The following is a 22,813-nucleotide window of genomic DNA, read 5'->3' as shown; positions in this document are numbered from 1 at the left end:
GTCTATTTTAAGAATATAAATATTAAATAAAAACCCTTAATGCTTACATTTTGTCCTTAAAACTTTAAAATTTGGATGTTAAAATACAATAATTCACTTTATTTTATATTGTAAAATATCGGTTGAATTTACATTTTGCTTTTAGAATTAATTCGTAACGTGATGCTGTAATTATGAAACAGTTATTTTTTGGTAAAATAACTGAAGAAAATTAAATATTATTTTAAACGAAATAAAAACTGAATAAAATAAAATTATATACATATGTATATGTATATATATGTATGTCGTATGCAGACAAGTGCTGCAGGATCTCATGAACAATAGCTTTGGATTTCTGTAACTCTCTTTAATTGTTTCATCTTCAACTCTTACCTACCAGCACCAATAGCTTTAAGAATAAGCTATAGATGATGGCATGTTACCCGTAATCAACCCACAAGTACTAACGAGAATATTAAGATTATACAAATTGTCGATTCCTCGAGCTCTTCCTGTATATACTCATGAACTTGGCCACAAATTCTGCGCAAGAAAAGGGTCAATATTAGACTGAGAAGTCAAGACTTGGTATTGGAGATGAAATATTAAGATTTCGTATCTTTTTTAAAAATAAAGCGAGTGTAATACGAGAATTTCTCAAAAAATCACCCTTATTAGTATTATTTTCATCAAAATTTTATATGTTGATTGTTTATACCTTTCAAAATCAACTTTTAGCACAAAGTATGGAGGCTTCATACTTTGTTTAATGTATTAGTATAATAGACTTACATGCGAAAATATATGTAAAAATATAAATAACAAGTTGGGTAATTTCCTATCATATTAAGGCTTTAAAATAGGCTTTTTGTTAAAACTTCATAATGTTATGAAAGGGAGAAAAGTTTGTGATTTGATTAGTTCATGTTACCTTCTAGTTTCAGCAAAGCAGTGGTTCCGGCCGGAAGCCTCTTCTCCTGTCAATTATCACGACATTTAAGTTACTTCCCTTTAACCTTCCTCCACAAGAAGTAAACATAATTAATGGAGAAATACAAGTCGGAACTTACATAATAAGCATGCCAGTAAAAGACTTCCCTTTTTAAACTAGCCTCAATTCCCTTGAGGAATTGTTCTACAAGCTTCTGCATTTTCCAAAAACAAAATCCGCAAATAATGCAATATTCATTTGTAATGGAGTTGCCTAATTTTAAGTTAATATACCAAAAAGCATCACCTGAAGAATCAGCTTTGGATGAACAAAGTCTACGAGAAGTGTCTGAAATTTTCCCCGAAGGAAAAACAATCTGATTAATCGTAATTAGTAAGATGTCATTTTGAGTTTATTATATATAGAAGACAAATGAATAACACTATTGGTATCTTCTTTTCTATTTCTGAATCAACTATTCAAGAATTCTCATATTTGTATAGATTACTTCAAGGGCAAGAAGAGAATAGTTTGGTTCTTGCAGAATAATTGTATTAAATAATGCATTATAATAAACTTTTTTCAAAAAATTAAACCGATAACACAATATATACATATACATGTATATATTTGACTGTTTTTCCCAAAAAATCAGAAAGAGACCTTTTAGGTGATGGATCAGCCAAGATTTCTGCAGCAATTTCTATCAAGACCTCTTCCCACCCAAGTTGAATTGGCTGGTCATCAACAAAAGGATAGCTGTGTGGGCAAAGCAATAAATAATTAAAATGCAGAAAAAGTTTATGAGAAAATTTTCATTTTTTAATAGGTTCATACTTATTGGAAATTCAGTAATATCTTCTTCAATTTCTTACTTGTTTGCTTTGCATGCTTCAAGAGCCATGATTGCTTTCCTTAAGTTCTGCTTCGATTTTGTAGCAATTTTGGCTGCAAAGCTCATAGGCAGATCAATGTCCTCCTTCCTTGCTATCTGAATTAGTATCTCCATGATCTACAAAATTGACAGTTATCTTATATTGACAACTAACAAAATTGGGTAATCTTCTAAGATTTAAACACGAAACCTCTAACTTTATTATAATACTAAATAATAAGGTAGGATTAATTCTTCGAAAAGCTTAAGTTGATAAGTTAGGACTAATCTTTTATTCATATATTTACAAGATCAACTTAGGAGATCTCTGTGATTGACCAAAATGAGTTCTGACTCCGAAAATAAGATGATACTTACTTCATGAGTTATAGGAGCATCAACCTTGATAATTGTGCAGAGGTTTCTCACTGGTTCTATGATGTTAGCATCATCTTCACAGCAGAGGATGAGTTTACAGACGTCTGTGTATCGGTCCACAATCAATTTTATCAAGTGTTGGATGTTCTCTTCTGCTTTGTCCACTTCATAAAGAACTATAACTGAAAAATCAAAGAAACAAAACTCTTATCAGCCATATGGTGGACAGCTTAATCATTTGGTTTTCAATTATACATGCATTCAAGAAATTGGACCTTTATAATCTGCCTTGAGACTAGCATTGCTCACTTCAGGAGGGATTGCATAGCGGCTGTTTATTTCTTTGACCAAACCCATTAATGCATATTTAGCATTTGGTTCCAATTTTACATTAAGCTCCATATGGCGAGTACTGGATGTTATTGGAACAGGTACTTGTATTGGCCGTTTTTCCTGGTAAAAAGAGAAGATTCAGTTAAAAATACTTCTCCTTTCTATGTAGCTTCCGGGATATGTTACACTCAACATTTTTGTCTATGATCTCCAGTTTACTTTGTCAAATTAGTCAGTTCAAGATTAAAGCTTAGATTAAACAGCTGGGTCCTAATTGGTTTTCAGGATCATGCACATCGATAAGCTTCACATAGCACAAATTAAAAGTATCAAATCTGTTCGAGAACAATATACCTGAACTGGGAAAAATCTTAGTTCATGAGATACCTGCATCCAAAGAGAAAAAACAAAATTTCATTATCCTTGTATGCTGTTGGGGGGAATGAAAATCAGCAAACTTACTGTAAATTAAACCAAAAACATACGTTCCAACATTGATCGCCATATATTTCATGTAGCAGAGCCATTGCTAAGGCTCTTTTTCCAGATCCTGATGGTCCTTTGAATAGAATATGAGGACAACTTTCTCGGGATACCTAGAATAGCAAAGAGGACCAAGTTACTAGCCAACAAATGTGTCTTAATTTCACCAAACTCTATGTAGTTTCTTTTTTTTTGTTTCTCCATGCAGCTGCTCTGCATGAATGCATCTTTATTCTCTAAAATGTTATTGTTGCTACTTTGTGAGACATAAACATAAGGAGGTTATGGTTTGAATGCAAGAAAACAAATGCAACTTTTAGATTTATTCTATTATGAATTCAGATCCATCTATCCAGCAGAATAGGTGATTTTGACTGAATTACGTGAATCTCTTGTGGTTAATTACGCAGAACAAAAGCTTATTAGCATCATGAGGAGATTCACGAACATTATGAGATGATCAGATAAAAGAGACAGAAGAGCTTGGGATCTGGGATTTACTTACAAGTTGCTTGAGGAGCTGAGCTTCTTGTTTATGGCAAATGAATCCATTTAAAGAACCAGGTTGATGCTTATCAGCCCAAAATGGCCCAAGTTCTTCAACCACAAATGCCTTCTCAATAAAATTGGTCTCGTCAATCGCTGTCCTATCCGGAGATTTTGGGGTCCTGCAGGCCCCCTTTCTCATACAGGCAAACCATGTATCTGTCTGGCTTTTGCGCCTATTCGCTGTGAACTTCCCCATGCTTACGCTTGTTCTCCCACTAACTTCACTAGCTTTACTACTTCTGCTGCTAAGCTTACTACTCTGCCTGCTAATATTGGAGCTAGAGGTCATAGTAGTTTGTGAGAAACCAGAATTCATTGAGTTTACCCTTCTTGTTTTCTGATCAAGACTACCGTTTACTTTACCAGCTTGCGGATGAGAGATAAACTTTTTCTGGGAAAACGCTGGAGGCTCGGGGAGAAAATGGCTGTCAGAACCAGTTTTGTTCAGCATAGAATTTTTCTGCATTGCCAAGGCAGTGTGATCATGAGAGAAGAAGATATCACCTGGTGAAATAGACTCAGTGCTCTCAATATTTGCAACATCAAACAAAGGCCCTATTGACATCTTTGAGTTGGCAACCATTTCATTGAGTTCCCCAACTGATGGTGATTTTGCAGGCTGTGAAACTTCACCATGCTTCCCCATTATGTTCCTAGCTAAAGGCGATGGAGTTCTCTCTCCCCTTCGCTTCACTTGATTCCCATTGCTGTTCTGTAATTTCTGTTGGTCCATCTCCCATTTTCTCAGTCTCGGGGCAGTGACTGATCTTCGATTGTAGCTCAGGCTTTCACTCACCTTACTGACTCCATGAAGCTGTGAATTACTTTCCCTTTCATTTCTAGCAGGTGTTTTTTGATTTTGCCATCTGTTTGACACAAGAACATCATCCTTAACCCCATTAGCATCCACTTCTTTGTCTACTCTTTCAGATTTAAAAGGAGAAATATATCTTCTACGCTCAAATTTGGACAGTGGTCTAATGTTTCGGTTGACATCCAAGCTGGGTTTGAGCAAAAGATCAATGCCATCATCCCTCCTTGGCTTATACGGTGACTTGCTGCTAGCTCTCCTTTGAGTTGGGCCAATTCTTGAATCCTTATTACCCGCGGAAGATCCATCTTGGTACTCAAACATTGAAGACTTTCTTTGTCTAAGTCTCATAGGACTTATCTTTATGTTTCTGGGCAAATCAGAAACCATGTTAAGATCACCAGCTTCATTTGTTTGGTTGTGATCATGCCATGGACTTTCTTGCCATTCTGTTTCCGTATCAGAAGGCTCGTAACCACTCCTCCTTTGCTTCAACAAAACAGAGGAATAAAGGTGAGGACTTCTCCCATGCCTTGCAGAACCCTCCATCTTTCTTCTTAGCAACACTGAACTGTCAAATTGAATCAAAAGAAATTCAGATCAATATTATCTAAAATTTCATATTTTTATTCCATTTCAGTAAAGGGTGTTCAAGATTTATGAGTGAATGAAGAAGATAACAGGCGAAAAAAGAATAATCAGAGAGAATCCAAGGTATGAAGAGAGATATAAAGATGCCGAAAATGCTTAAATTGTTTAAGCAGTCGATGGTTACAAAGCAAAGACATCGGGGAAGACAATGTCTTTGTATTCTGCAGTTTTTTAATGTTCTAACTTGTATCCAGCTAGCCGTGTTTACAAGTGAACAAACACTTCTAGCATGTCCTGCAATTACTAAGCACTTCATTAATGACAATTCTGTCTTTTGTCCTTTCTTTCTGTCTGCTTCTGTCTCTCCGCTTGGCGACTGTGAATAAAATTAAAAAATCAACTTATTTTCAGAGGCTTTCCTTGGATGCTAGCAATTGGAAATTTTGATTATATTTTCTGTTATTTCCCTGAGAAAAGAGAAACTGTAATGAAGTTAACCAGGGTGATGACACATCTTCCTTGTTGTTTTTACAGATTTTGTCCCGAAAAGAAAACAAAAAATATATTATTGATTAAAAAAGATCTACATGAAAAATCTGATGAAATATAAATATTCCTTCAGCAGAAGCTAGCATAGGACACAAGTCAATGGACATTCAGATTTGGATGCTGAGGCATCTTAGAATGAAGTATCTGAAAAAGTACTCTTATGAATAATGGAATGACAAGGCATATTCCATGGTTCACAGTCCCTCCAAAAAGCTTAGCCAAATTAACTTGGTGCAAGTAAGGTTATATTCCTTCAAATTTAGCTTTGTAGGCTGTAACATTTTAATCAAAGCTCTATCAGCTAGTGAAGTAGAATTGATTATTCTTCAACATCATTTAACTTTTTGCAGAACGTGATTCCATATTAAAGGAGCATAAGCTTGTCTTCTCATTAAAATCCATAGTTCCATTTACTTAGATTATAAAATATCTCTTGGATTCTTGAGAGGGTGGGTATAAATTTCTTGATGCCTAAAGCACCGTTAGCTGAAATCCTTGTAAACAACAATGGATCATTTGGATTTATCAATGGGGAATCCAACAGATCAAACCAAAACCTATCCAGTAATTCCAAGTATAGATTTCCATTTATCTTATCGAGTAAATTTCAGAACTTCTCCTAGCCTAAGAAATATCAAAGAACAAAATTGACGGGGAATTTACAGGTAGATTGATTACATATGGTAACGAAACAATCACGGTAATATTCATAGCTGAAATACAAAGAGTAATGTAAAAAAGAATACAACTGTAAAGAGACCAGAAACAGCTGTGAGACAGAGTACTCCTTATGGTTGAAAGTCTAAAACGGAAACGAGGAGAGACGCTATACATTTATCTCAGACAAACTGATCAAGGAATTCGTCCACAGTATCGTATTTCACCTCAGGATATAGCTCAGAAGCCTCTATGCCAAATGAAGACTCGATTTTAAAGTTTGTAGCATATCCTTTCACCAGTACAGCATGGCACATAGACAAAATGAGATTTACAGGACTTGGAGATTCTGTAGAAAGGCAAGAACAAGAAAAGATTTCAATATCGAGATGTCTACTAGAGGGAAATGGTTATCATGTTGCATATAACTCTTAGTTATTCTCACATTAGTCTTAATACACATAATTGAAACATATTTTATTGTGTTCGAATTACCAGCACTCCCATCTTGAATTGCTTGGTGGCAGGAATTCAACTCTCACCACGAAAAGTTATAGATTGAATTCCCACCAGCAAGGAATTCAAGGTGGAGGGATAATAACTTAAACACAGTGGGTTATATTTTGATTATGCATATTAGAACTAATAAGAGAACTAAAACTAGGCATTGAATTAAAAAAGACACAAAACCCAATCTCAGGATTATGATCCTGTTAAAGGATTAAGTCTTTGAGCAATGCATCTTGTCTTGTTTTTGCAAAAAAATTCAATCACCTTTGATAGTCTTAAGGAGCCGATCCTCAGGAATATAGATCTTCTCCAGCTTCTTGCCAATTTTCTTTTCCCACAAGGCAATTACCTCATTGAAGGACAAAACATTAGCTGGTGGAGCCATATAAAGAATCTTGTCTAGGGTCCTTGGATCATCTACTGCTTTAATAGTGTATATAGCTGCATCTTCTTCCTTGACAATAATTGCTGAAACATGGGAGAATCAACAGCTAATAGTACTTGAAACAGAACTACCATAAGCTTGTTTCCCTGACTCTATCAAATGCTTCAAGGCACTAAAAGAAAAAAAAGCACATACTAAAGAATTATATAGCAGAATTTGAGTAAAAACCTTTTGGATTTCCATCTCCAAGTATGATAATTTTATCCCTAGGAGGGGCTGTAGCATTTGGCTGTGCTAAGGTTGGCAGAAAATACCCAGCAAGAGCATTGGATATGACGTAGGTATAAGGTATCCCTTCAGCTTCTACAGCTCTTCTAATCTTAGTTTTGAGAGCCCAGAGGCTAGCAACAGGCTCAACGGCATGAACACGATCCACATCTATGCCGAATTCTGATGGGAGGAATCTCTGAAACTCAGGTAATTTCCGTCACTTAAAAGGTCAATCACTAATGCTCCTTACAATTTTGGTGAAACAAGACAGAAAATACCCAAAACGAAAGAAAAGGAAAGGTTTAGAGAATCAAGAAAAGTTGCTTGCCTTGACATTTCCAACTTCTTTAATGGCTGCAATTATCTTCTCTTGATCAGCAAGCTGCTCTGATCCTACAGTGGAGATCACTACATCAACTTGCTTGATTGCTTTGACCAAATTCTCATGATCATGGATGTCACCCTGTGAAAAGATCACCCAGATGGCAAGATTCTTGTCAGCAAGTATTTAGGTTGCGTTGGTTCATTTCATATTTTTTTTCTTATTCAATTTCTGGGTCAGTCCTGTATTAGTGTTAAGATGCATAATTATAACACAACAAATTGTATTCTAATCGTACACATTAAGACCGATACAATAATTAGACTTAAGAAAATTAAAAGGAATTGAAGAAGAAGTGAACAAAACACAGTATAAGTGTAAAAAAGAATCAGCCGGAAAATAAGATTGTACTGAAATTACTTTTAAAGTACATACATATAACAATGTTACTCCAGAGCTCCTAAATTTCTCAATGAGCTGTGACCTTTCAGGGCTAGAAACTGAGCTTTCTCTGACCAATGCAAAAGTAGGGTGCCCAGCCTTTACACTTGCCTCAACCATGAATTTCCCCACATACCCGGTTGCTCCTATGATCAATATCTTGCTTTTCTCAGCCATTTGATTTTCCTCTCCCACAAACAAGAACTTGGAGATAGGTTTTGAATTAGATTTGATTTGTGGGTTAAGACTTGTAAGGTATATTATGCACACAGGCAATAGAGGAAAGTTGACTTTCTCATGGGAGTCTTACCAAGTCCAAGTAAAACTTAATAAACTAAGATAGGTGATCATTTCAGAGGGAAAAAAAGAAAGACTTACGGAAGTATAACTAGTAGTCACCTGTCTACCCATGTTTAGAATTATTTTATAGTGAGCAGTGAGGTTTGTTTTATTCAATAATTAAATTAAATAGGAGAAAAATGAATTACCCATGTGACTACTTTTTCTCGCCATGATCATCAGAATGTATTTCTATTATGAAAATATATTCAGTTTTAACCACAGTTAATATTTTCTTCAAGTTTACTTTCTAATTTTTAGGTCGTCCAAAGCCATCATCGGAGTAGACAAAAATGTAATAACCTATAGAGTAAACGTAAAAAATTACATTAATCTGGATATCCATCTCTATTCTTTACTCAAATATTACTTGTCTTTTTCATATTTCATTAATTTGATTCCATTCTGATCAACCAATTTAAAAGGAAGATATTTGAGCTCAGGCACTGTAATCTGAGAGCTCGCTGAAAAAGTCGACAGACAAAGAAAGATTCCTGTGACGTCCTCCAAACAGGGAATAAATAAGATTCCTGTTGAATTTCAAGTATGAGAATTAATACAAAAATAGCTTGTTCAAATTATTAGTATGGTGGGACTATGACAACCTATATAATTCCTATCATATTCTCAAACCAGCCAATAATACAAAGAATAATTACAATTTTGATTGTATTTACATTTATAATACAGATAATACCTCGATGAAGATGTAAGCATCTCGCAAAAAAATAAAACAGTTTCACACCGTTTGAAGAGAGGTGCTAGGCGTTAGAGTAGACAACCAATCAACTAAAGCCCTATTGACAAGTTCTGGAACTTCATCATGAGGACAGTGGCCAGCCTGCAAGTGCACGAGAGATGTGTTTGGATAGAACTCTTTGATTCTGTTAGCCTTTGCAGGACCTACCCATGGATCTAAGTCGCCCCAGAGCAGCAGCAATGGACAAGATAGCTTGCTTAAGACACTGTCTAGAGTGTATTTGCTTTGATTCATCATAAACCGCGTCATTAATCTGCCCAAATATGGTTTTAGTCTTTAGGCGAGGTAAGGAAAAGAACACTTCAAAATTCCATTACACTAGTTAGCAGTCATTCAACCAATCATTTTTTTAATAATAATAATATGACAATTCATTTTGGTTTTGAAAGAAAATTCGCAACAGTGTTGACAAATGTTCAGAAAATTGGGTGCTCGTCCTATGTGGCAGGTTTCCATTGACAAATTTCAGGGGTTACATTTTCATGTATACCTGTAATAAACTTCTCCAGCATTTGGGTCAGCTGCCGGCCTTGTTATTGACTCGACAAGATAGTCATCCACATTGGAAGTATTTATATACACCTATATCAACGAGAAGATTATGTATTATTATAGGAACAACACAACAGTGAATGAGGAGCACAAGGTAACAAATATATTTGCTTAGCAGAGTTTCTATATTATAGTGTCTATGTGAATCTATTCCCTATGTTTTTGCCATACCTAAAATGCTTATCAACTCCATCATAATATTAGAGCAAAGGAAATTATTTTAGAGAGTAATGGTAAATGTTCTGCTTATGCAAAATAATATAAAGCTTCTGAACTCTTTTTAAGGTTTTAATTCAGTAAGTGACAAGTTCAGGAAAAAGGATCAAGTAACATACACTCTTTAAAACAGATTCTATGCGAGAAGGTTGCTTTGTTTGCCAGAACAAGAAACCAAGAACTACACGCTGGAAAATTTCCTTCAGTGGCTTTAGGACAAACCTCTGCAGCACTGTTTCTTTGGACTCTTTGGACTCTTTAATGGCATCTCCAAATTGTCCGGCAGAATTTAATAGTGCAACCCCAGCAACTAGCTCTGGCAACCTTACTGCTGCAGCCAAAACAGTAAAACCTCCAAGACTGGAAATTAGGATTAGTTAGATACTGTTTTCATACGGTCTCTGCAAGAGATTCAAATACACTTGTAGGTGAAAAGAAGCAGAATAGAGAAACAAAATCAGCACGCTAAAGGATGCAAGGGCTAGTATACATGGACATACCATAAGGACAAATGCAAAGAAGCCAAGCATGACCCAGACTCACTCATTACAGAAGTATATACTAATGGAGCATATTTTAAAACTTAAATATGCATATTTCTTAGAATCAACCACTAAATACTGGGTTGACTGCCTTGAACCAATGGTGAGGATCCAGCAATGTCTCATTAACATTAAAAATTAAAAGGAAAAAAACAACAAAAAAGACATGCAGAGCATCAAGAATGATAAATCCAAAAGAGTCATGTCATAAGAGAAACTAATAGCCTCTAAGACCGGCAATCACTCAAGAGAATGATTAACTTAAAAACAAAAGAAAAGCTATTATTTACCATAAGTGAATTGATGAAACCATAATATGGATGCAATCAGAGAGACAAAGAAACATTTTCTAATTAAGGAACCGTTTAACCCTACTGGTGCTGGTGCTATAAGTTATTTAACGGAGCTAAACAACAAGCAAACGGAAATCAAACTGGAAATACAGCACTCGGCAGCCTTACTTAAGAGAAGTTGAAGATATGACTATATAGCCATGAAACTTAAAAAAAAAATGGAACTAATCAGCTAGTCATTACTTGGATGAATCCTGAAATTTTTCTTGGATCTTGAAAGCAAGGTAATGATAATTTTGGGATTACCAGAATTCAAGAGACTTAAATATTCCACATATATACAGTCTGACATAAACAAAAGAAATACAAGGTATGAAGCCTCGGAAATTACCTGTTTCCAACTAAAACAGCTGGCTCTTTCACAATCTCCTTCAAGAAATCCGCTAGTTGATCCCTCCACACCATAGCATCATACTCTATTAGCGCTTTGTCACTCCACCCAAACCCTAGCAAGTCTATAGCATAAACCTTGTAGTGCTTGGCCAACTCAGGTATATTATACCTGCAAATATGACAGGAGAAAGAACTTGATTATGCATCCAAGATTAGTCATCTTATGGTCTAACCAATAAGCAAGAGTGTAAAACAGAATTGAGTGTATTAGCTTACATTTATGTAACATGGTTAATTTGAAAACATATTCCACAATAAAGAAAGAACAATGCACATGGTAAAAATTGCATAATTTGCCAAATTGTCTTGAAATTTAAAAGATGAACATGTTTTACATGTCAAATTAACATAGAATAAGCCAAAGATTATAACACTCCATTATGGTGCTCAGACGATCTGAAGTACTAAGGTAAGCAGAGTCGCAAGACCCAAGTATTCACCTTTCAAAAACCGGAAGAAAGGCAGAAAATGACAAACCTCCAATGAAAAGCGGAAGCACCAAAGCCATGAACAAGAACAATTGGAAATCCTTCCCCTTGCACTACATAATGAATTTTATGACCCATCCACGTCCAAAAATTGTATCCCTCGGGCTTGAATGGTAACCTCTCCAGCCCTACATCGGAATTTAACTTAACAATATTCCATCAAGTACGCAATTGACAAACATAATGACCATTACGACAGAACAGAACTAATGAAATCTAAGGTATGCTATACGCCATTCTTGGGAACCAAGAAGGACAAGAAAGGAAATTCCCCATACTTCATAACTAGAAGAACAACCAATAGTTAATACACATATATATATATATATATATATGTATTAGTGTGTGATTAGTACCTTAATCACAAGATTCGTGCAAATATCATTTAATCAAAGCGATTATAGTATCAGCTAAGGCAATCAGGATCAATCGTAATAACCATGCACCACCTCACTGATTCTTATCCTTTGGAATTCTACATCAAGTAAAAGATGAAGACATTTTTGAGAAATAAAAAGAGCTAGCTGGATATTTAAACTGACCTTGAACTGTTTCACTAAGCAGAGAAGAACCCATAACCGAAACTCCCGAAGCAACAATCCCTTTCAAAGCAAAACCCCTTCTGTTTATTTCACATTTGCCTCCTTCAAGCAAATACCAATCAACAAACGTCAGGAAAAAATAAACGCAATTAAGCTTAAAATGTTGATTTCAGAAAGAATATCAGCCAATTTCCCAGAGGAACAGTGCTTTAAAAAGCTTACTGTTTCGATAGAGTCTTGACGGAGCAATGAACCTGCTAGAGGTCGGGTTAATAAGCTCTGCCCTAATAGATGGTGACACAGCACATGAAGCAGACATCAAGACTTCAGAATCAGAACCCTAAAAACCCTTTCAAGTTGGAGAAATGAAAGAGAGAGAGAGATATATATATATAGAGCGCGAGGAAGAAAGTAAGAAGAGACAACGGAGGTTTGTTTCGTTTTATGTCCATTATTTTTGGCTGGTATACGAATAGGAGTTGTGGCAAAGTAGTGGCCATCCGGCCATGGCCATGATGTTAAAAATTTCCCCTCCTTTTCCCGGCAAAACTGGTTACTGCAGCACTGCGGACTGTCGTTATACCAGAAATTACCGGGACATGTTCAAACTAGTACGTCGCCGTTTCGACGTAAAAAATATAAATTATTTTTTAACACATTTTGAACAAATTAAATTATATATATAATTTATAACTAAACGTGCATTTTTATCAATATTTGTCAATAATAAAATATTTATAATTTTCTTTGATTTTAACGTAATATAAATTAATTTAATTGGTCTGTCAATAATATTAATTTAATTTGACAACATAAGTTAAGATGATTATTCTTTTTATCCGTTTTTGAATGGAATGGTTTGATTATATAATTTTTATTTTGTAGTTAAAATAATTTCATAAAATCAAACATATATAACCTTAACATTTTAGTATTTGATTGTGTTTAATATTTTAATTGATTAAACTTTTTAAACAAAACTAAATTTTATATAACCAAATTTAATTCTTTATCGAAATATTTAATTTTTAACTAATTTATATAATTAATAAAAAATAAAATTAATTGTTTATCTTATGTTAAAGTTAATAAATGGTAACGCGGAAGCTTCACTATTACTTACTCAAAATTTAATCAAAATCAACATCATCAAATGAGTATTACAACTTAGTTATCAAATGGGGATGTTCGAAGACTTTGCGTTGAATTTTAACCCCCTTATTAAGTGAGCAATCAACTAATTAAGAAATATTTACTTATTTTTATTAATTATTAAATAATAATTTATTATGTTATAAACATATTTAATACTTTAAAATCAACATGCTTAATTGGACAATAATTAATTTTTTCTCATTAATTTTAAAAATAAAAAATAATTGGAATTAACTAAAACATAAAAACCAATTGAAATATTTTAATACGGAAAAAATGTTTAATTTTGGCTATAAATTATATAATAACCAAATTAATTGGCTCTCACTATAAGCTGACCGTTCGTTAGTTGTTTTCATTTTTTTTTTTTTTTTTTTTTTTTTGTTTTTGGGAGGAGGCTGTTTGTTGATTGCTAAATCCAAACAACTACATATGAATATTATCGAAGACGCTTGAAAATGGAGATTAAATTTCATAAATTCAGTTGAATCAAATGCCTCAAAGCGCACTTTCGGCCATGGCAGCATCCTCGAGGATTTTCAGTCCTACTCTAAATCGCCATCTCCTCTCCAAAACAACTACAGAAGCTATAGTCCAGTCTCCCAGATTACCCACATCGCTCCGTCGATCCATAAACGACGTCGTCTCCAGGGCCTATCTCTCTTCCCCTCGCGTCCACTGTTGCTCGCCTTCACCAATCTTGGGATCCCTTATTTCTCCATTTCCAAACCCCTTCTCCTCTCTCTCCTCTTCGTCGTCTTTCAACTCCACCAACCACCGCACCCCATTTCGGTCCAACCCAGACGAGGGCGGTTTTGTCTGGAACCGAGCTCCGCGGAGCGTTATCAATGGAGGAAACATCGAGGGCTTTGGCGACAAAAAGCGAGAGGTGACAGTGGTTCTCTTGGGTTGGCTGGGAGCCAAAACGAAGCACCTGAGAAGATATGTTGAATGGTACAACTCCAGGGGTATTAACGCCGTTACCTTCGTGGTTGAAGTGGGAGAATTGCTGCTATCATTAGATTTGGGTCACAAGCTTGAGAAGCGATTGGCTGAGTTGGGCAACGAGCTGGCTTCGTGGGTATTATCGAAGGAGGAAGATCTTAGAGAACGGTGTCTGATTTTCCATACTTTCAGCAACACGGGTTGGTTTGCGTAGGTTGATTAATTGGTTCTTCGTTTTCGTTTTTGTTTTTCCTCTTCTATCTATTGTAGATAATATGATTTTCCCTGGTGCAGAATCAGAATGTAGTTCTACTATTACTAGCTTTATTTTGGGTTTTTTTTTTTTTTTTTTTTTGGTGCAGTTATGGTTCCCTTCTCAATATCTTTGAGGGAAGGAAGGAGTTGACGGAGAAGATTAAGGGCTGTATCGTGGATTCAGGAGGAGGAGATCCATTCAATCCTCAGGTTATATATACATGTTATATATATTCTGTGAATTTCAATTGTTTGATAACTTAGGATTTATGCAAATTTTGCTTGATCTGATTATGCTTTATCCAAATTGGATTGTGCTTGGGAACCACTGGCAACCTTAAGAACAATCCAGTTATCATAGTACGTTTAAATTACAAGTAACATTTTCAAGTCATGGAATAGAAGGAAGTGAGTCATAAAACTGAACATTATGCAAACCATCAGCAAAAAGTTAATGTGATTTTGCGAGCATTACAATGTGATTGATGTGCTTAGGCTAGGATTTTAATGCGGTTCGGTGATGTTCGTATTGCTTTCTTTCTTTTACTTTGCTCTTTACAATCTTTGGCCTCGATCCTAGTATGGAGAAGTAGGAAATGCTTAAGGTAGAATTATGACTGTTCAAGCGACGCGTTTTGCGGGCTCATTGTCACTCTATTCACTTAAATCTAACCATTACAGTTAGCAACCACCTGATAGGTGAGAGATGTCAAGGCTCAAGCTGAAAAACTCTACCTTAAATTCAATTGTGATGATCTAGAACCATCTGAGGAGATGAAACTAGTTAAGACTTGAGTCAAGGACCATATACCATTTTTTCAGCTAAATTACTTCCTTTGGCTCCAGTCTCTCTTGGGAGTCTTCATTCCAAGTTATCTGATAAATCTGGACTGAGATAGGTGAAGATTTTTTTTGTTCACAGGCCTTGGAAAGGTCCTGGGTCAAGCACTCAAGGCTCTGCAGTTGGAGCGTTTGCCTTGTAGAAGGAATCCCACTACACGAGCTTATACTTTGCAACTTATGTGTGCATCCACAGATTAAAACTTGTCTTTGTTACATGAATCATGCATGGTATACATATTTGACTGGACTCTTTCCTCTCTTCTTCCATGCTCTCTAAATTGAGCTGGATTATATATGTGTGCCGTAATTAGAAGGCAAACCTTGTGAAATTTCTGCATCCTCATTTGCATAATATGAAGGGGAAGAGGAGGCAGTTTCTCATACCGTTTTCATTGATATGTAAGATTTCCATAACAATTATGGTAGTACGCAATGTGATAAACTCTTTTTCACCTTGTAGGTTTGGGCAGCTGGATTTTCTGCTGCTATCCTGAAGAAATGCAACTCTTCGGAAAACACTGAAATGAATGGAGCAAAAAATGAAGCGAGCCTATCAACAACGCAAGAAAAGGAACCTCTCATGACTGAAACCCTGCTGTTAGCATTACTGGAGAAGTTCTTTTCCTTTATTCTAAAGTTGCCTGATGTAGATGAGTAAGTTTTACATCTATGGCCTAGTAATCTATAAATAGTAGGTCTAATCTAATTTTACTCCTGAGATAAATAATGGGTTCAGTTCTTTCTTATTATTTTATTTTTTGAAAAACTGTTTATAGTTAAATATTTTACATGATATCATATCAAAATTAGATATCTATATCTAGTATTAAACCTTGGCTATTGTTCCATCTCTGTTAATTAATGTTCCTAAAAGGTAAGATGCGTCCTTGTTTGCGGCAAGTCTATGGGCTTGTGGGGGAAGATAATTGGTCAGAATCAATTATTTCACTTGAATTGCTTCAATTTCCAGTTTCCATGATCATCAGTATGAATCTCAATCATCAAACTTGATAGGTGACGGTTTCATGACTGTTTCTGCAGGAGGTTAAAGAAAGTTGTCTACACGCTGTACAACAATCAGCCTCCATGTCCTCAATTGTATCTTTATAGCACAGCAGACAAGGTGGTTCCATTCCAATCAATAGAACATCTTATTAGTGAGCAGAGAAAGCTGGGGAGAAAAGTATTTTCCTTCAAGTTTGAATCATCCCCGCATGTGGATCATTATAGAACTTTCCCTGATTTGTATTCATCAGTGCTGCAAAACTTCTTGAAAGTTTGTTTTGCTACTGTGAAGCAGATGTGAAGTCCTTGAATGCCAGATTGTTTGTTCCTGTAGAGCAGTAGGTCTTCATTTGATACCCCTTTTGACTCCATTGTTGTGGCTTGCTAAGAAAAACCATATTACAGTAGCATTTTGAAAATTTGTTTTGAATAACAGAGAAATACTGATCTAATATCCTTTATATTATAAATGAAAAATAATACTGGCAGATTATTTCAATTTGTATCAATTTTTAGAGAAAAAATTAATTTTATTTACGTGGTTTAATTTTGTTGCTCTTCAATTTTTTTTATTGTTGAAGCTTAAAATTAAAAAAAAAAAACTTATATAAAATTATGCTCTCAAATTAGTGATTTAACGTATAGAAAATTAAGTGATCAGGGGGAAATGCATGAGTGAAATTACATTTTATATTAATTTTTATTTTTTTTCTTTTACTCCTACTAATTTTTATCATTATTATTATTTTTTAATTTTGAAATATGTATATTAAATTTAAATAGAAATTTCTTTAAAGTGAATTTAAGGATATTCATAATTAAAAAAATATAATTAAAGGGACATTAGTCGAGGGTCTGGCAAATGCCTCCGTTTGTGGGTTAGAGGGATGCATTTATGTGATTATTTACATTTTTGCCCTTCACAACAAACGTAAATGAGAGGAGGAGGAGAAGTAAACGTGCCGAACACCTAACGAGACTTAACTCTACCGCTTTCTGGTTTTGGTTTTGAGGCAGCAATGGCGATCTTGGAGGATTTGGTGGTAAATCTCAACTTATCTGCCCCGAATTCTTACGGAGCTGTGGTTCTCGGCGGTACCTTTGATAGATTACACGACGGCCATCGCCTCTTCCTCAAGGTAACATCCTCTCTCTCTCTCTCTCTCTCTCGCTGTCTCTCTCGGGATATATGTTTATGTATGTGTATATGTTTTATGTATTAATTTCGAAATGAACAAAGAGAAATAAATTGATTTGGAGCAGCAATCAGCAGAGCTGGCAAGAGAGAGGATTGTGGTGGGAGTATGCGACGGTCCTATGTTGACCAACAAACAGGTAAATATTTTTCACTTTTGTTCTTTGTTTTCCTTCAAAAATTTAGTTAAAGTTACATCAATTTATTACTTAATGTTCATCCACCATTTCGTTTGTGATTTAGCAACCTATTCAAACCAGGACGATATCTGTTGTCGTGTGTTTTGGATGATGGTGTCATTTTTGCTGTTGCTGGATATCGTTCAAACTCAGCATTTATATGACTTAATGCCGAATTTTCTCTTGATGGTGGATTATTATGTAGTTTTGTACATCTAAGATCTCACCCGATGATGATATGTCCTTTTTCCTTCAGGATTTTTTTAGGCGTTATTAAAGCATCCCTATTTATAAGTTTCATGAGCATCAGTACTCAGATCCCCTCGAGTTCATTCTATTTTAAATCTCAAAACTAGCGGTCACAAGAAAGTGTCTTCTGAAAAAAATTTCAACTTTTTGCCTTCATATCTCATTATGGGGATGATGGAAATTATGCCTTTGTTTTTCACGTACAAATAGTCAAGAAACTGTTTAGGTTGTCTAATCATGATATTGTTCGACATTGTTTTGTAGTTCTCTGATTTAATACAGCCCATTGAAGAGAGGATGCATAATGTTGAAAATTACATCAAGGTATGAAAAAAATTGTCTTGCGCATTCAAGTAGAGAAAACACTTTGGAGCTCTGTTTATTATATTTGGTTTGAGACTGGTTAATCATGTGACATGTTTATTACTTTATATCATAGCTGAGATTTTGGGTATGAAGTGGTTTTACGTGTACTCCCCCTCTTACCTCTGCTCATATCTATTTCGTAGAAGATGGAAATGGAAGTTGATTGCCAATGTTTTGTTCTTTCTAAAGATCTATTCGAGTGAAATTTGCTTTATGAATAACTTGGTAGGGAGAGACACTTGTTCATTAGCCCTGTGACCTCAAGTTGGAGTACCAAAATTTTTTTACCTGGAGATTCTTTAGGAAATGTATAAGAAGAATTTTCTTTTATTCTCTGTTTGTTGTGAGTTCATAATGGAGATAATCTAAAATCTAAGTATATTTCTTAAATCTCTGTGCAGTCCATAAAGCCAGAGTTGTTAGTGCAAGTTGAGCCTATTACAGATCCCTACGGCCCTTCAATTGTTGATGAAAACTTAGAGGCTATTGTTGTCAGGTCTGTTTTTGCTTCTTCAATTGTCAAATCTGTGCTTTAAATTGCTTAACTTGGATTACTCTACTTTGAGAAAATTTAAATTTTAAAATCACCCTTTGAATCTTCTCCTTATCTACCCATTCCAATGGTTATATTGACAACCAAAGTCGAGGGAACAATTGGGTTTATGCTTTTTCAATCATCCAGAAAAGGTTCAGGACATGACTAACTGTTTGACTTTCCGGCAGCAAGGAGACAGTACCAGGTGGACTGTCAGTTAATAAGAAGAGAGCTGACAGAGGTCTTTCACAACTGAAGGTTTGAGTTTTTAGTCTGTTTATATGATCTATATATGATTTTCATTTAACAGCGCCTGATGTCAGAAGTTTTCTAAAACTGAGTAATGCTGCATTTAAAAGGTGCAAAAAATCATTTACAAATTGATGGGACAGTATGCATAAAAAGTTCACATAAAGGAAACTACAAATTTTTTCTATTTCATAAGCTGTAATCAGGTTCGAGGAAGTTTTTTTTTTTTTTTTTTTTTATTTTTTTAAGTTTTAAGCTGATTCATCAGTCTGTAAAAAGATTTTTATAAAAAAAAAAAATGACTTCATATGATTCACATTTCTGAGAGTATCATCGTTAATTAGCCATTAAAATTGGGTTACTGTGCAGATTGAAGTCGTAGATCTAGTTCCCGAGGGATCCACTGGAGAGAAACTGAGTTCATCAACATTAAGGAAGCTCGACGCCGAGAAGGCCAAAAAGCTACAATCGGGCAGAGAACAAGACTAATCCTTCAAGAATGTACTGGCAAGAGGAGTAGTAAGTTAGCAGCAACATATCTGAAGTGGATTTTAAATTCCTGGAGACAAGGATGCTACGTGATTGTTCTGTCTGATAAGAAAGCTAGGCTTCGTGCAATATCTACTCTTGAGTTGCTGCTGTCTTATGGTATGTTCATAGTCTCCTCCTGAAATACCATATGGATGCACACATAGAATAGAATGTACTTGTACCACCTCCTGGTGAATAAATCTTTTTGAATAAATTAAATAGAAGTTTTTGATGTTTGGATGTATTTATAATTAGAGTTTAATATTTTTTAATAATAATTTATTTTCTTATACGTTAAAAATGATTTACACTATGATTTAAATTTAAATGACATTCAAGAAAAAGAGAGAATAAAAAAATAAAAAAATAAAAAAAAAATTGTATTAAATAAAAGCGTTAAACAAGATTAATTAATTAATTACACTCAACAAACCTATTTGACCAAGAGCAACCTTTTTTTTTTTTTGACGACATTTGGAAAGGCTAACATAAAACGAGGTCGTTTCCACAAAGTTCTTTGGTTAACCGCCTCAAAGTTACCGGGGTTAAAACGCTGTCGTTTTGGAATGCTAGCTTGAAACCAATCTATTTAGGCGGACCGCATCCACATTGCCTGTTAAAAAACCAACGGCTATCCGACGTTAAGAACGGCAATTTGAATTTTGTAACTGAAAGATCGTAATCTTTCCGTCCCATTTAAATACTCCCCCCCTCAACACTCATTCTTTCTTTTCAATTTTCTCTTTGAGATTTGTAAAGAGAAAATATCTTAGGCAATTCTCTGGTCTGTCAACCGATCTTCTCAAGGTTTTTTCTTTCACTTTCCTTGAATTTCCAGGATTACCATGGATTGGAGTTTTTGACTTTCGCGGTAAAGATATTGTATGGGCCTCACTTCTTTGAATTTCCATAGAGACTATAAACTGATTTCTGTTTGGTTTTTCTTTCCATTTCACTTTTTTCACGATTTTGATTTGTTCGTTTTCGTCTTCTTGAGTTTCTTTCTCGTTTTCCCTTCTCATATACTCGTTTCCTCTTCTTTCTCGCTTCTGCAATTCACTCAGTTTTCTTGGGACAGTTCAATCTCAAAGAACAGAGAAAATTTCAAAAGTTTATCTGACACTCGGATAGTTAAAAAGGGTACAATACCATTTTTGTTAGTTTGTTAATTTCATTTGGAATTTTTCACAAGTATGTTAATATATTGTTTTTTAGCAATTTCGCTTACTAATTTCTGGTTTTCTTGATTTTTTCCAGATAGGTTTTTGCAAATTTCTTGCAAAAGATGAACGATCTAATGACCAAATCGTTCTTAAATTATGTGGAACTGAAGAAACAGGCGCAGAGAGATCTTGATTCAGAACAAGATATCGAAAATGGCCAACTCAACAAGGCAGAAGAAGAGAACCTCTGTCAGTTCTTCCAAGAAGTGGAAGCAATCAAGGTTGAAATCGAAGAGATCCCCAGTCTCTTGCTTGATCTTCAAGCCCTCAACGAAGAATCCAAATCCGCTCACAGCGCTAAACTTCTTCGGGGGTTAAGAGATCGAATGGAATCAGATGTTGTCTCAGTCCTCCGCAAAGCAAAAATTGTCAAGGCAAGACTGGAGTCCCTTGATCGATCCAATGCACTAAACCGGACTGTATCAGAAAATTACAGAGAAGGAACATGTGTTGATCGAACCAGAATCTTCATCACCAATGGTTTACGAGTTAAACTTAGGGAGATTATGAACGATTTCCAGTCACTGAGGGAAAAAATTGTATCAGATCACAAAGAGGATCTGAAGAGAAGATACTATAATGCAACTGGAGAGAAACCATGCGAGGAAATAATTGAGAAAATGATGGTTTCAGGAGGAGAGAAAGTTGAGTTACTTGAAGGGAAAACAGAAGTAGATTTGAGAAATGAAGAGAAACATGAGGCGGTGATGGATTTAGAGAGAAGTTTGAATAGGTTGCATCAGGTTTTCCTAGACATGGCTGTTCTAGTTGAGACACAAGGGGAGAAGATGGATGATATTGAAGAGAATATAGTTAATGCAGGTCAGTTTATTAATGGTGGAACTAATAATCTGTACTATGCAAATCAGATGAAAAAGAAGAAGGCGGCATCTTTTTTCTGGGTCTGGGCCGTTGGGCTGATAGTGCTTCTGGTTTGCATCATTTCCATGTTGGCTTCTTAAAATCATCACAGAGACTGATGAAAGATTATCAGGTGGGGAACCCTATATTAGTCTGTAATTTTTTTCCTCCATTGATTTTTCGGTATCAGGGAGGAGGAGAGTCTTGATGGTTTTTGTAGTTACTGGCTAGTAAAAAAGTGATTTTGGTGATAAGATTCTGGAACTTGGTATTATATGTTTTTGCAGTTAGATCTGCTTGATTGAGTAGGATATGATCTCAAAAAGTTGGTGGTGTCTTGGTTTTCTTTGTTTTCTCACCTCTGCTACTTACTACTTACTCTACAGGGATTTCTTTCTCAATGGAATATTTGAACTGGTTGAGCATTGGGAGTATATTTGAAAGTCAGTTTAGTTTGAGGGCTCTATTTAGGTTTAGGGTATATTAAGTCTTATTTCATCTGGTTTTAGGATATCCAAATGGAATTACTTATAGTAAAATGCAATTTAGGGTTTCATTAAATAAAGAATTGTTATCTTTGATATAAATATATATGCATAAGTTTGATTTTTTAGTTTAGAATTTTCACTGGTGTTTGAAAATTCAATTGTTTTTTTCCCCCAAAAAAAAAATTCATAGAAAAATGACCCAAAAAATTCACCCACAATGACCGAATCATCCAAAAATAAATGAAACCACGTTAAAATGAAATTATAGTTTGCTCTTAATTCTAATGGTGCCTTATGTATACTTTACTTATATTATATATTTAATACAAATTAAAATGAAATTTTATTTGATAAAATTATATTATCATTTATTTATTTTTATTATCTCATAACTAAATTAATAATATAATATGAAATTAAAAATTAAACCAACCTACACATTTTATAGTAATTTGGTAATATCCATAAATTGCATCCAAATTT

At 34.9% G+C, this 22,813-nt stretch overlaps 6 protein-coding genes across 13 annotated transcripts; 3 read left to right on the top strand and 3 right to left on the bottom strand.

Moving 5' to 3' along the window:
• Nucleotides 1–240: 240 nt before the first annotated feature.
• On the bottom strand, nt 241–5,392 carry LOC110822243 (uncharacterized). Of its 3 annotated transcripts, XM_022052299.2 has the most exons (11): nt 3,487–5,391; nt 2,984–3,094; nt 2,853–2,885; nt 2,441–2,618; nt 2,166–2,347; nt 1,789–1,925; nt 1,577–1,672; nt 1,220–1,289; nt 1,053–1,127; nt 914–959; nt 241–525 (listed from the first exon to the last, which is right to left on the bottom strand). In XM_022052299.2, the coding sequence occupies exons 1-11, from the start codon at nt 4,888–4,890 to the stop codon at nt 464–466; spliced, it is 2,394 nt and encodes a 797-aa protein (XP_021907991.1). In that variant the 5' UTR covers nt 4,891–5,391; the 3' UTR covers nt 241–463. The 3 variants fall into 3 exon arrangements, 2 of the variants coding, with proteins under 2 accessions (XP_021907991.1, XP_088073472.1); XR_015818274.1 differs by having other exon boundaries at nt 500–525; nt 1,053–1,261; nt 3,487–5,392; XM_088217346.1 differs by lacking the exons at nt 241–525; nt 914–959 and having other exon boundaries at nt 1,220–1,261; nt 3,487–5,392.
• A 736-nt stretch (nt 5,393–6,128) lies between these two features.
• LOC148266199 (eugenol synthase 2-like) lies at nt 6,129–8,770 on the bottom strand. The gene is made up of 5 exons (XM_088217348.1): nt 8,061–8,770; nt 7,632–7,766; nt 7,262–7,499; nt 6,913–7,116; nt 6,129–6,487 (listed from the first exon to the last, which is right to left on the bottom strand). Exons 1-5 carry the CDS (start codon nt 8,241–8,243, stop codon nt 6,321–6,323), a joined length of 927 nt encoding a protein of 308 aa, XP_088073474.1. The 5' UTR covers nt 8,244–8,770; the 3' UTR covers nt 6,129–6,320.
• A 153-nt stretch (nt 8,771–8,923) lies between these two features.
• LOC110822244 (alpha/beta-Hydrolases superfamily protein) lies at nt 8,924–12,749 on the bottom strand. Of its 2 annotated transcripts, none has more exons than XM_088217347.1 (7): nt 12,474–12,749; nt 12,252–12,350; nt 11,699–11,837; nt 11,160–11,330; nt 10,053–10,293; nt 9,656–9,747; nt 8,924–9,418 (listed from the first exon to the last, which is right to left on the bottom strand). In XM_088217347.1, exons 1-7 carry the CDS (start codon nt 12,568–12,570, stop codon nt 9,145–9,147), a joined length of 1,113 nt encoding a protein of 370 aa, XP_088073473.1. In that variant the 5' UTR covers nt 12,571–12,749; the 3' UTR covers nt 8,924–9,144. The 2 variants fall into 2 exon arrangements, with proteins under 2 accessions (XP_088073473.1, XP_021907995.1); XM_022052303.2 differs by having other exon boundaries at nt 12,252–12,353; nt 12,474–12,745.
• A 1,026-nt stretch (nt 12,750–13,775) lies between these two features.
• Nucleotides 13,776–16,953, top strand: LOC110822447 (alpha/beta-Hydrolases superfamily protein). The gene is made up of 4 exons (XM_022052574.2): nt 13,776–14,561; nt 14,714–14,816; nt 15,910–16,103; nt 16,491–16,953. Exons 1-4 carry the CDS (start codon nt 13,900–13,902, stop codon nt 16,753–16,755), a joined length of 1,224 nt encoding a protein of 407 aa, XP_021908266.2. The 5' UTR covers nt 13,776–13,899; the 3' UTR covers nt 16,756–16,953.
• A 377-nt stretch (nt 16,954–17,330) lies between these two features.
• Nucleotides 17,331–19,990, top strand: COAD (4-phosphopantetheine adenylyltransferase). 2 transcript variants are annotated; one of them, XM_022052666.2, is made up of 6 exons: nt 17,340–17,593; nt 17,718–17,789; nt 18,342–18,401; nt 18,845–18,939; nt 19,167–19,236; nt 19,597–19,990. In XM_022052666.2, the coding sequence occupies exons 1-6, from the start codon at nt 17,474–17,476 to the stop codon at nt 19,714–19,716; spliced, it is 537 nt and encodes a 178-aa protein (XP_021908358.2). In that variant the 5' UTR covers nt 17,340–17,473; the 3' UTR covers nt 19,717–19,990. The 2 variants fall into 2 exon arrangements, with proteins under 2 accessions (XP_088073471.1, XP_021908358.2); XM_088217345.1 differs by lacking the exon at nt 18,342–18,401 and having other exon boundaries at nt 17,331–17,593.
• A 388-nt stretch (nt 19,991–20,378) lies between these two features.
• Nucleotides 20,379–22,438, top strand: SYP112 (syntaxin of plants 112). 4 transcript variants are annotated; one of them, XM_088217341.1, is made up of 3 exons: nt 20,380–20,640; nt 20,837–20,898; nt 21,016–22,432. In XM_088217341.1, the coding sequence occupies exon 3, from the start codon at nt 21,044–21,046 to the stop codon at nt 21,941–21,943; it is 900 nt and encodes a 299-aa protein (XP_088073467.1). In that variant the 5' UTR covers nt 20,380–20,640; nt 20,837–20,898; nt 21,016–21,043; the 3' UTR covers nt 21,944–22,432. The 4 variants fall into 4 exon arrangements, with proteins under 4 accessions (XP_088073468.1, XP_088073467.1, XP_088073466.1 ...); XM_088217340.1 differs by having other exon boundaries at nt 20,823–20,898; nt 21,016–22,431; XM_088217342.1 differs by lacking the exon at nt 20,837–20,898 and having other exon boundaries at nt 20,379–20,640; nt 21,016–22,437.
• Nucleotides 22,439–22,813: the final 375 nt, after the last annotated feature.

The sequence above is a fragment of the Carica papaya genome, chromosome 4 (genome assembly GCF_054855325.1).
Source record: "Carica papaya isolate Zhongbai chromosome 4, ASM5485532v1, whole genome shotgun sequence".
Classification (NCBI taxonomy): Eukaryota; Viridiplantae; Streptophyta; class Magnoliopsida; order Brassicales; family Caricaceae; genus Carica; species Carica papaya.
This window is presented reverse-complemented; position numbering and strand designations above follow the sequence as displayed.

Bases quoted from the DNA above. Each gene is read 5' to 3' on its own strand.
- LOC110822243 (XM_022052299.2), bottom strand. From the start codon at position 4,890: ATGGAGGGTTCTGCAAGGCATGGGAGAAGTCCTCACCTTTATTCCTCT. The intron at 2,886-2,983 runs GTATGTTTTTGG...CTTTGGATGCAG, and splicing joins ATGGCGATCAATGTTGGAAC to GTATCTCATGAACTAAGATT. The intron at 1,290-1,576 runs GTCTCTTTCTGA...ACGATTAATCAG, and splicing joins GCTGATCCATCACCTAAAAG to ATTGTTTTTCCTTCGGGGAA.
- LOC148266199 (XM_088217348.1), bottom strand. From the start codon at position 8,243: ATGGCTGAGAAAAGCAAGATATTGATCATAGGAGCAACCGGGTATGTG. The intron at 7,767-8,060 runs GTATGTACTTTA...ATCTTTTCACAG, and splicing joins CTGGAGTAACATTGTTATAT to GGTGACATCCATGATCATGA. The intron at 6,488-6,912 runs GTGATTGAATTT...GCCTTTCTACAG, and splicing joins GCTCCTTAAGACTATCAAAG to AATCTCCAAGTCCTGTAAAT.
- LOC110822244 (XM_022052303.2), bottom strand. From the start codon at position 12,570: ATGTCTGCTTCATGTGCTGTGTCACCATCTATTAGGGCAGAGCTTATT. The intron at 11,331-11,698 runs GTTTGTCATTTT...TCATATTTGCAG, and splicing joins GCTTCCGCTTTTCATTGGAG to GTATAATATACCTGAGTTGG. The intron at 9,419-9,655 runs GTATACATGAAA...ATATTTGGGCAG, and splicing joins GCTGGAGAAGTTTATTACAG to ATTAATGACGCGGTTTATGA.
- LOC110822447 (XM_022052574.2), top strand. From the start codon at position 13,900: ATGCCTCAAAGCGCACTTTCGGCCATGGCAGCATCCTCGAGGATTTTC. The intron at 14,562-14,713 runs GTAGGTTGATTA...TTTTTGGTGCAG, and splicing joins AGCAACACGGGTTGGTTTGC to TTATGGTTCCCTTCTCAATA. The intron at 14,817-15,909 runs GTTATATATACA...TTCACCTTGTAG, and splicing joins GAGATCCATTCAATCCTCAG to GTTTGGGCAGCTGGATTTTC.
- COAD (XM_022052666.2), top strand. From the start codon at position 17,474: ATGGCGATCTTGGAGGATTTGGTGGTAAATCTCAACTTATCTGCCCCG. The intron at 18,402-18,844 runs GTATGAAAAAAA...ATCTCTGTGCAG, and splicing joins ATGTTGAAAATTACATCAAG to TCCATAAAGCCAGAGTTGTT. The intron at 19,237-19,596 runs GTTTGAGTTTTT...GTTACTGTGCAG, and splicing joins GAGGTCTTTCACAACTGAAG to ATTGAAGTCGTAGATCTAGT.
- SYP112 (XM_088217343.1), top strand. From the start codon at position 21,044: ATGAACGATCTAATGACCAAATCGTTCTTAAATTATGTGGAACTGAAG.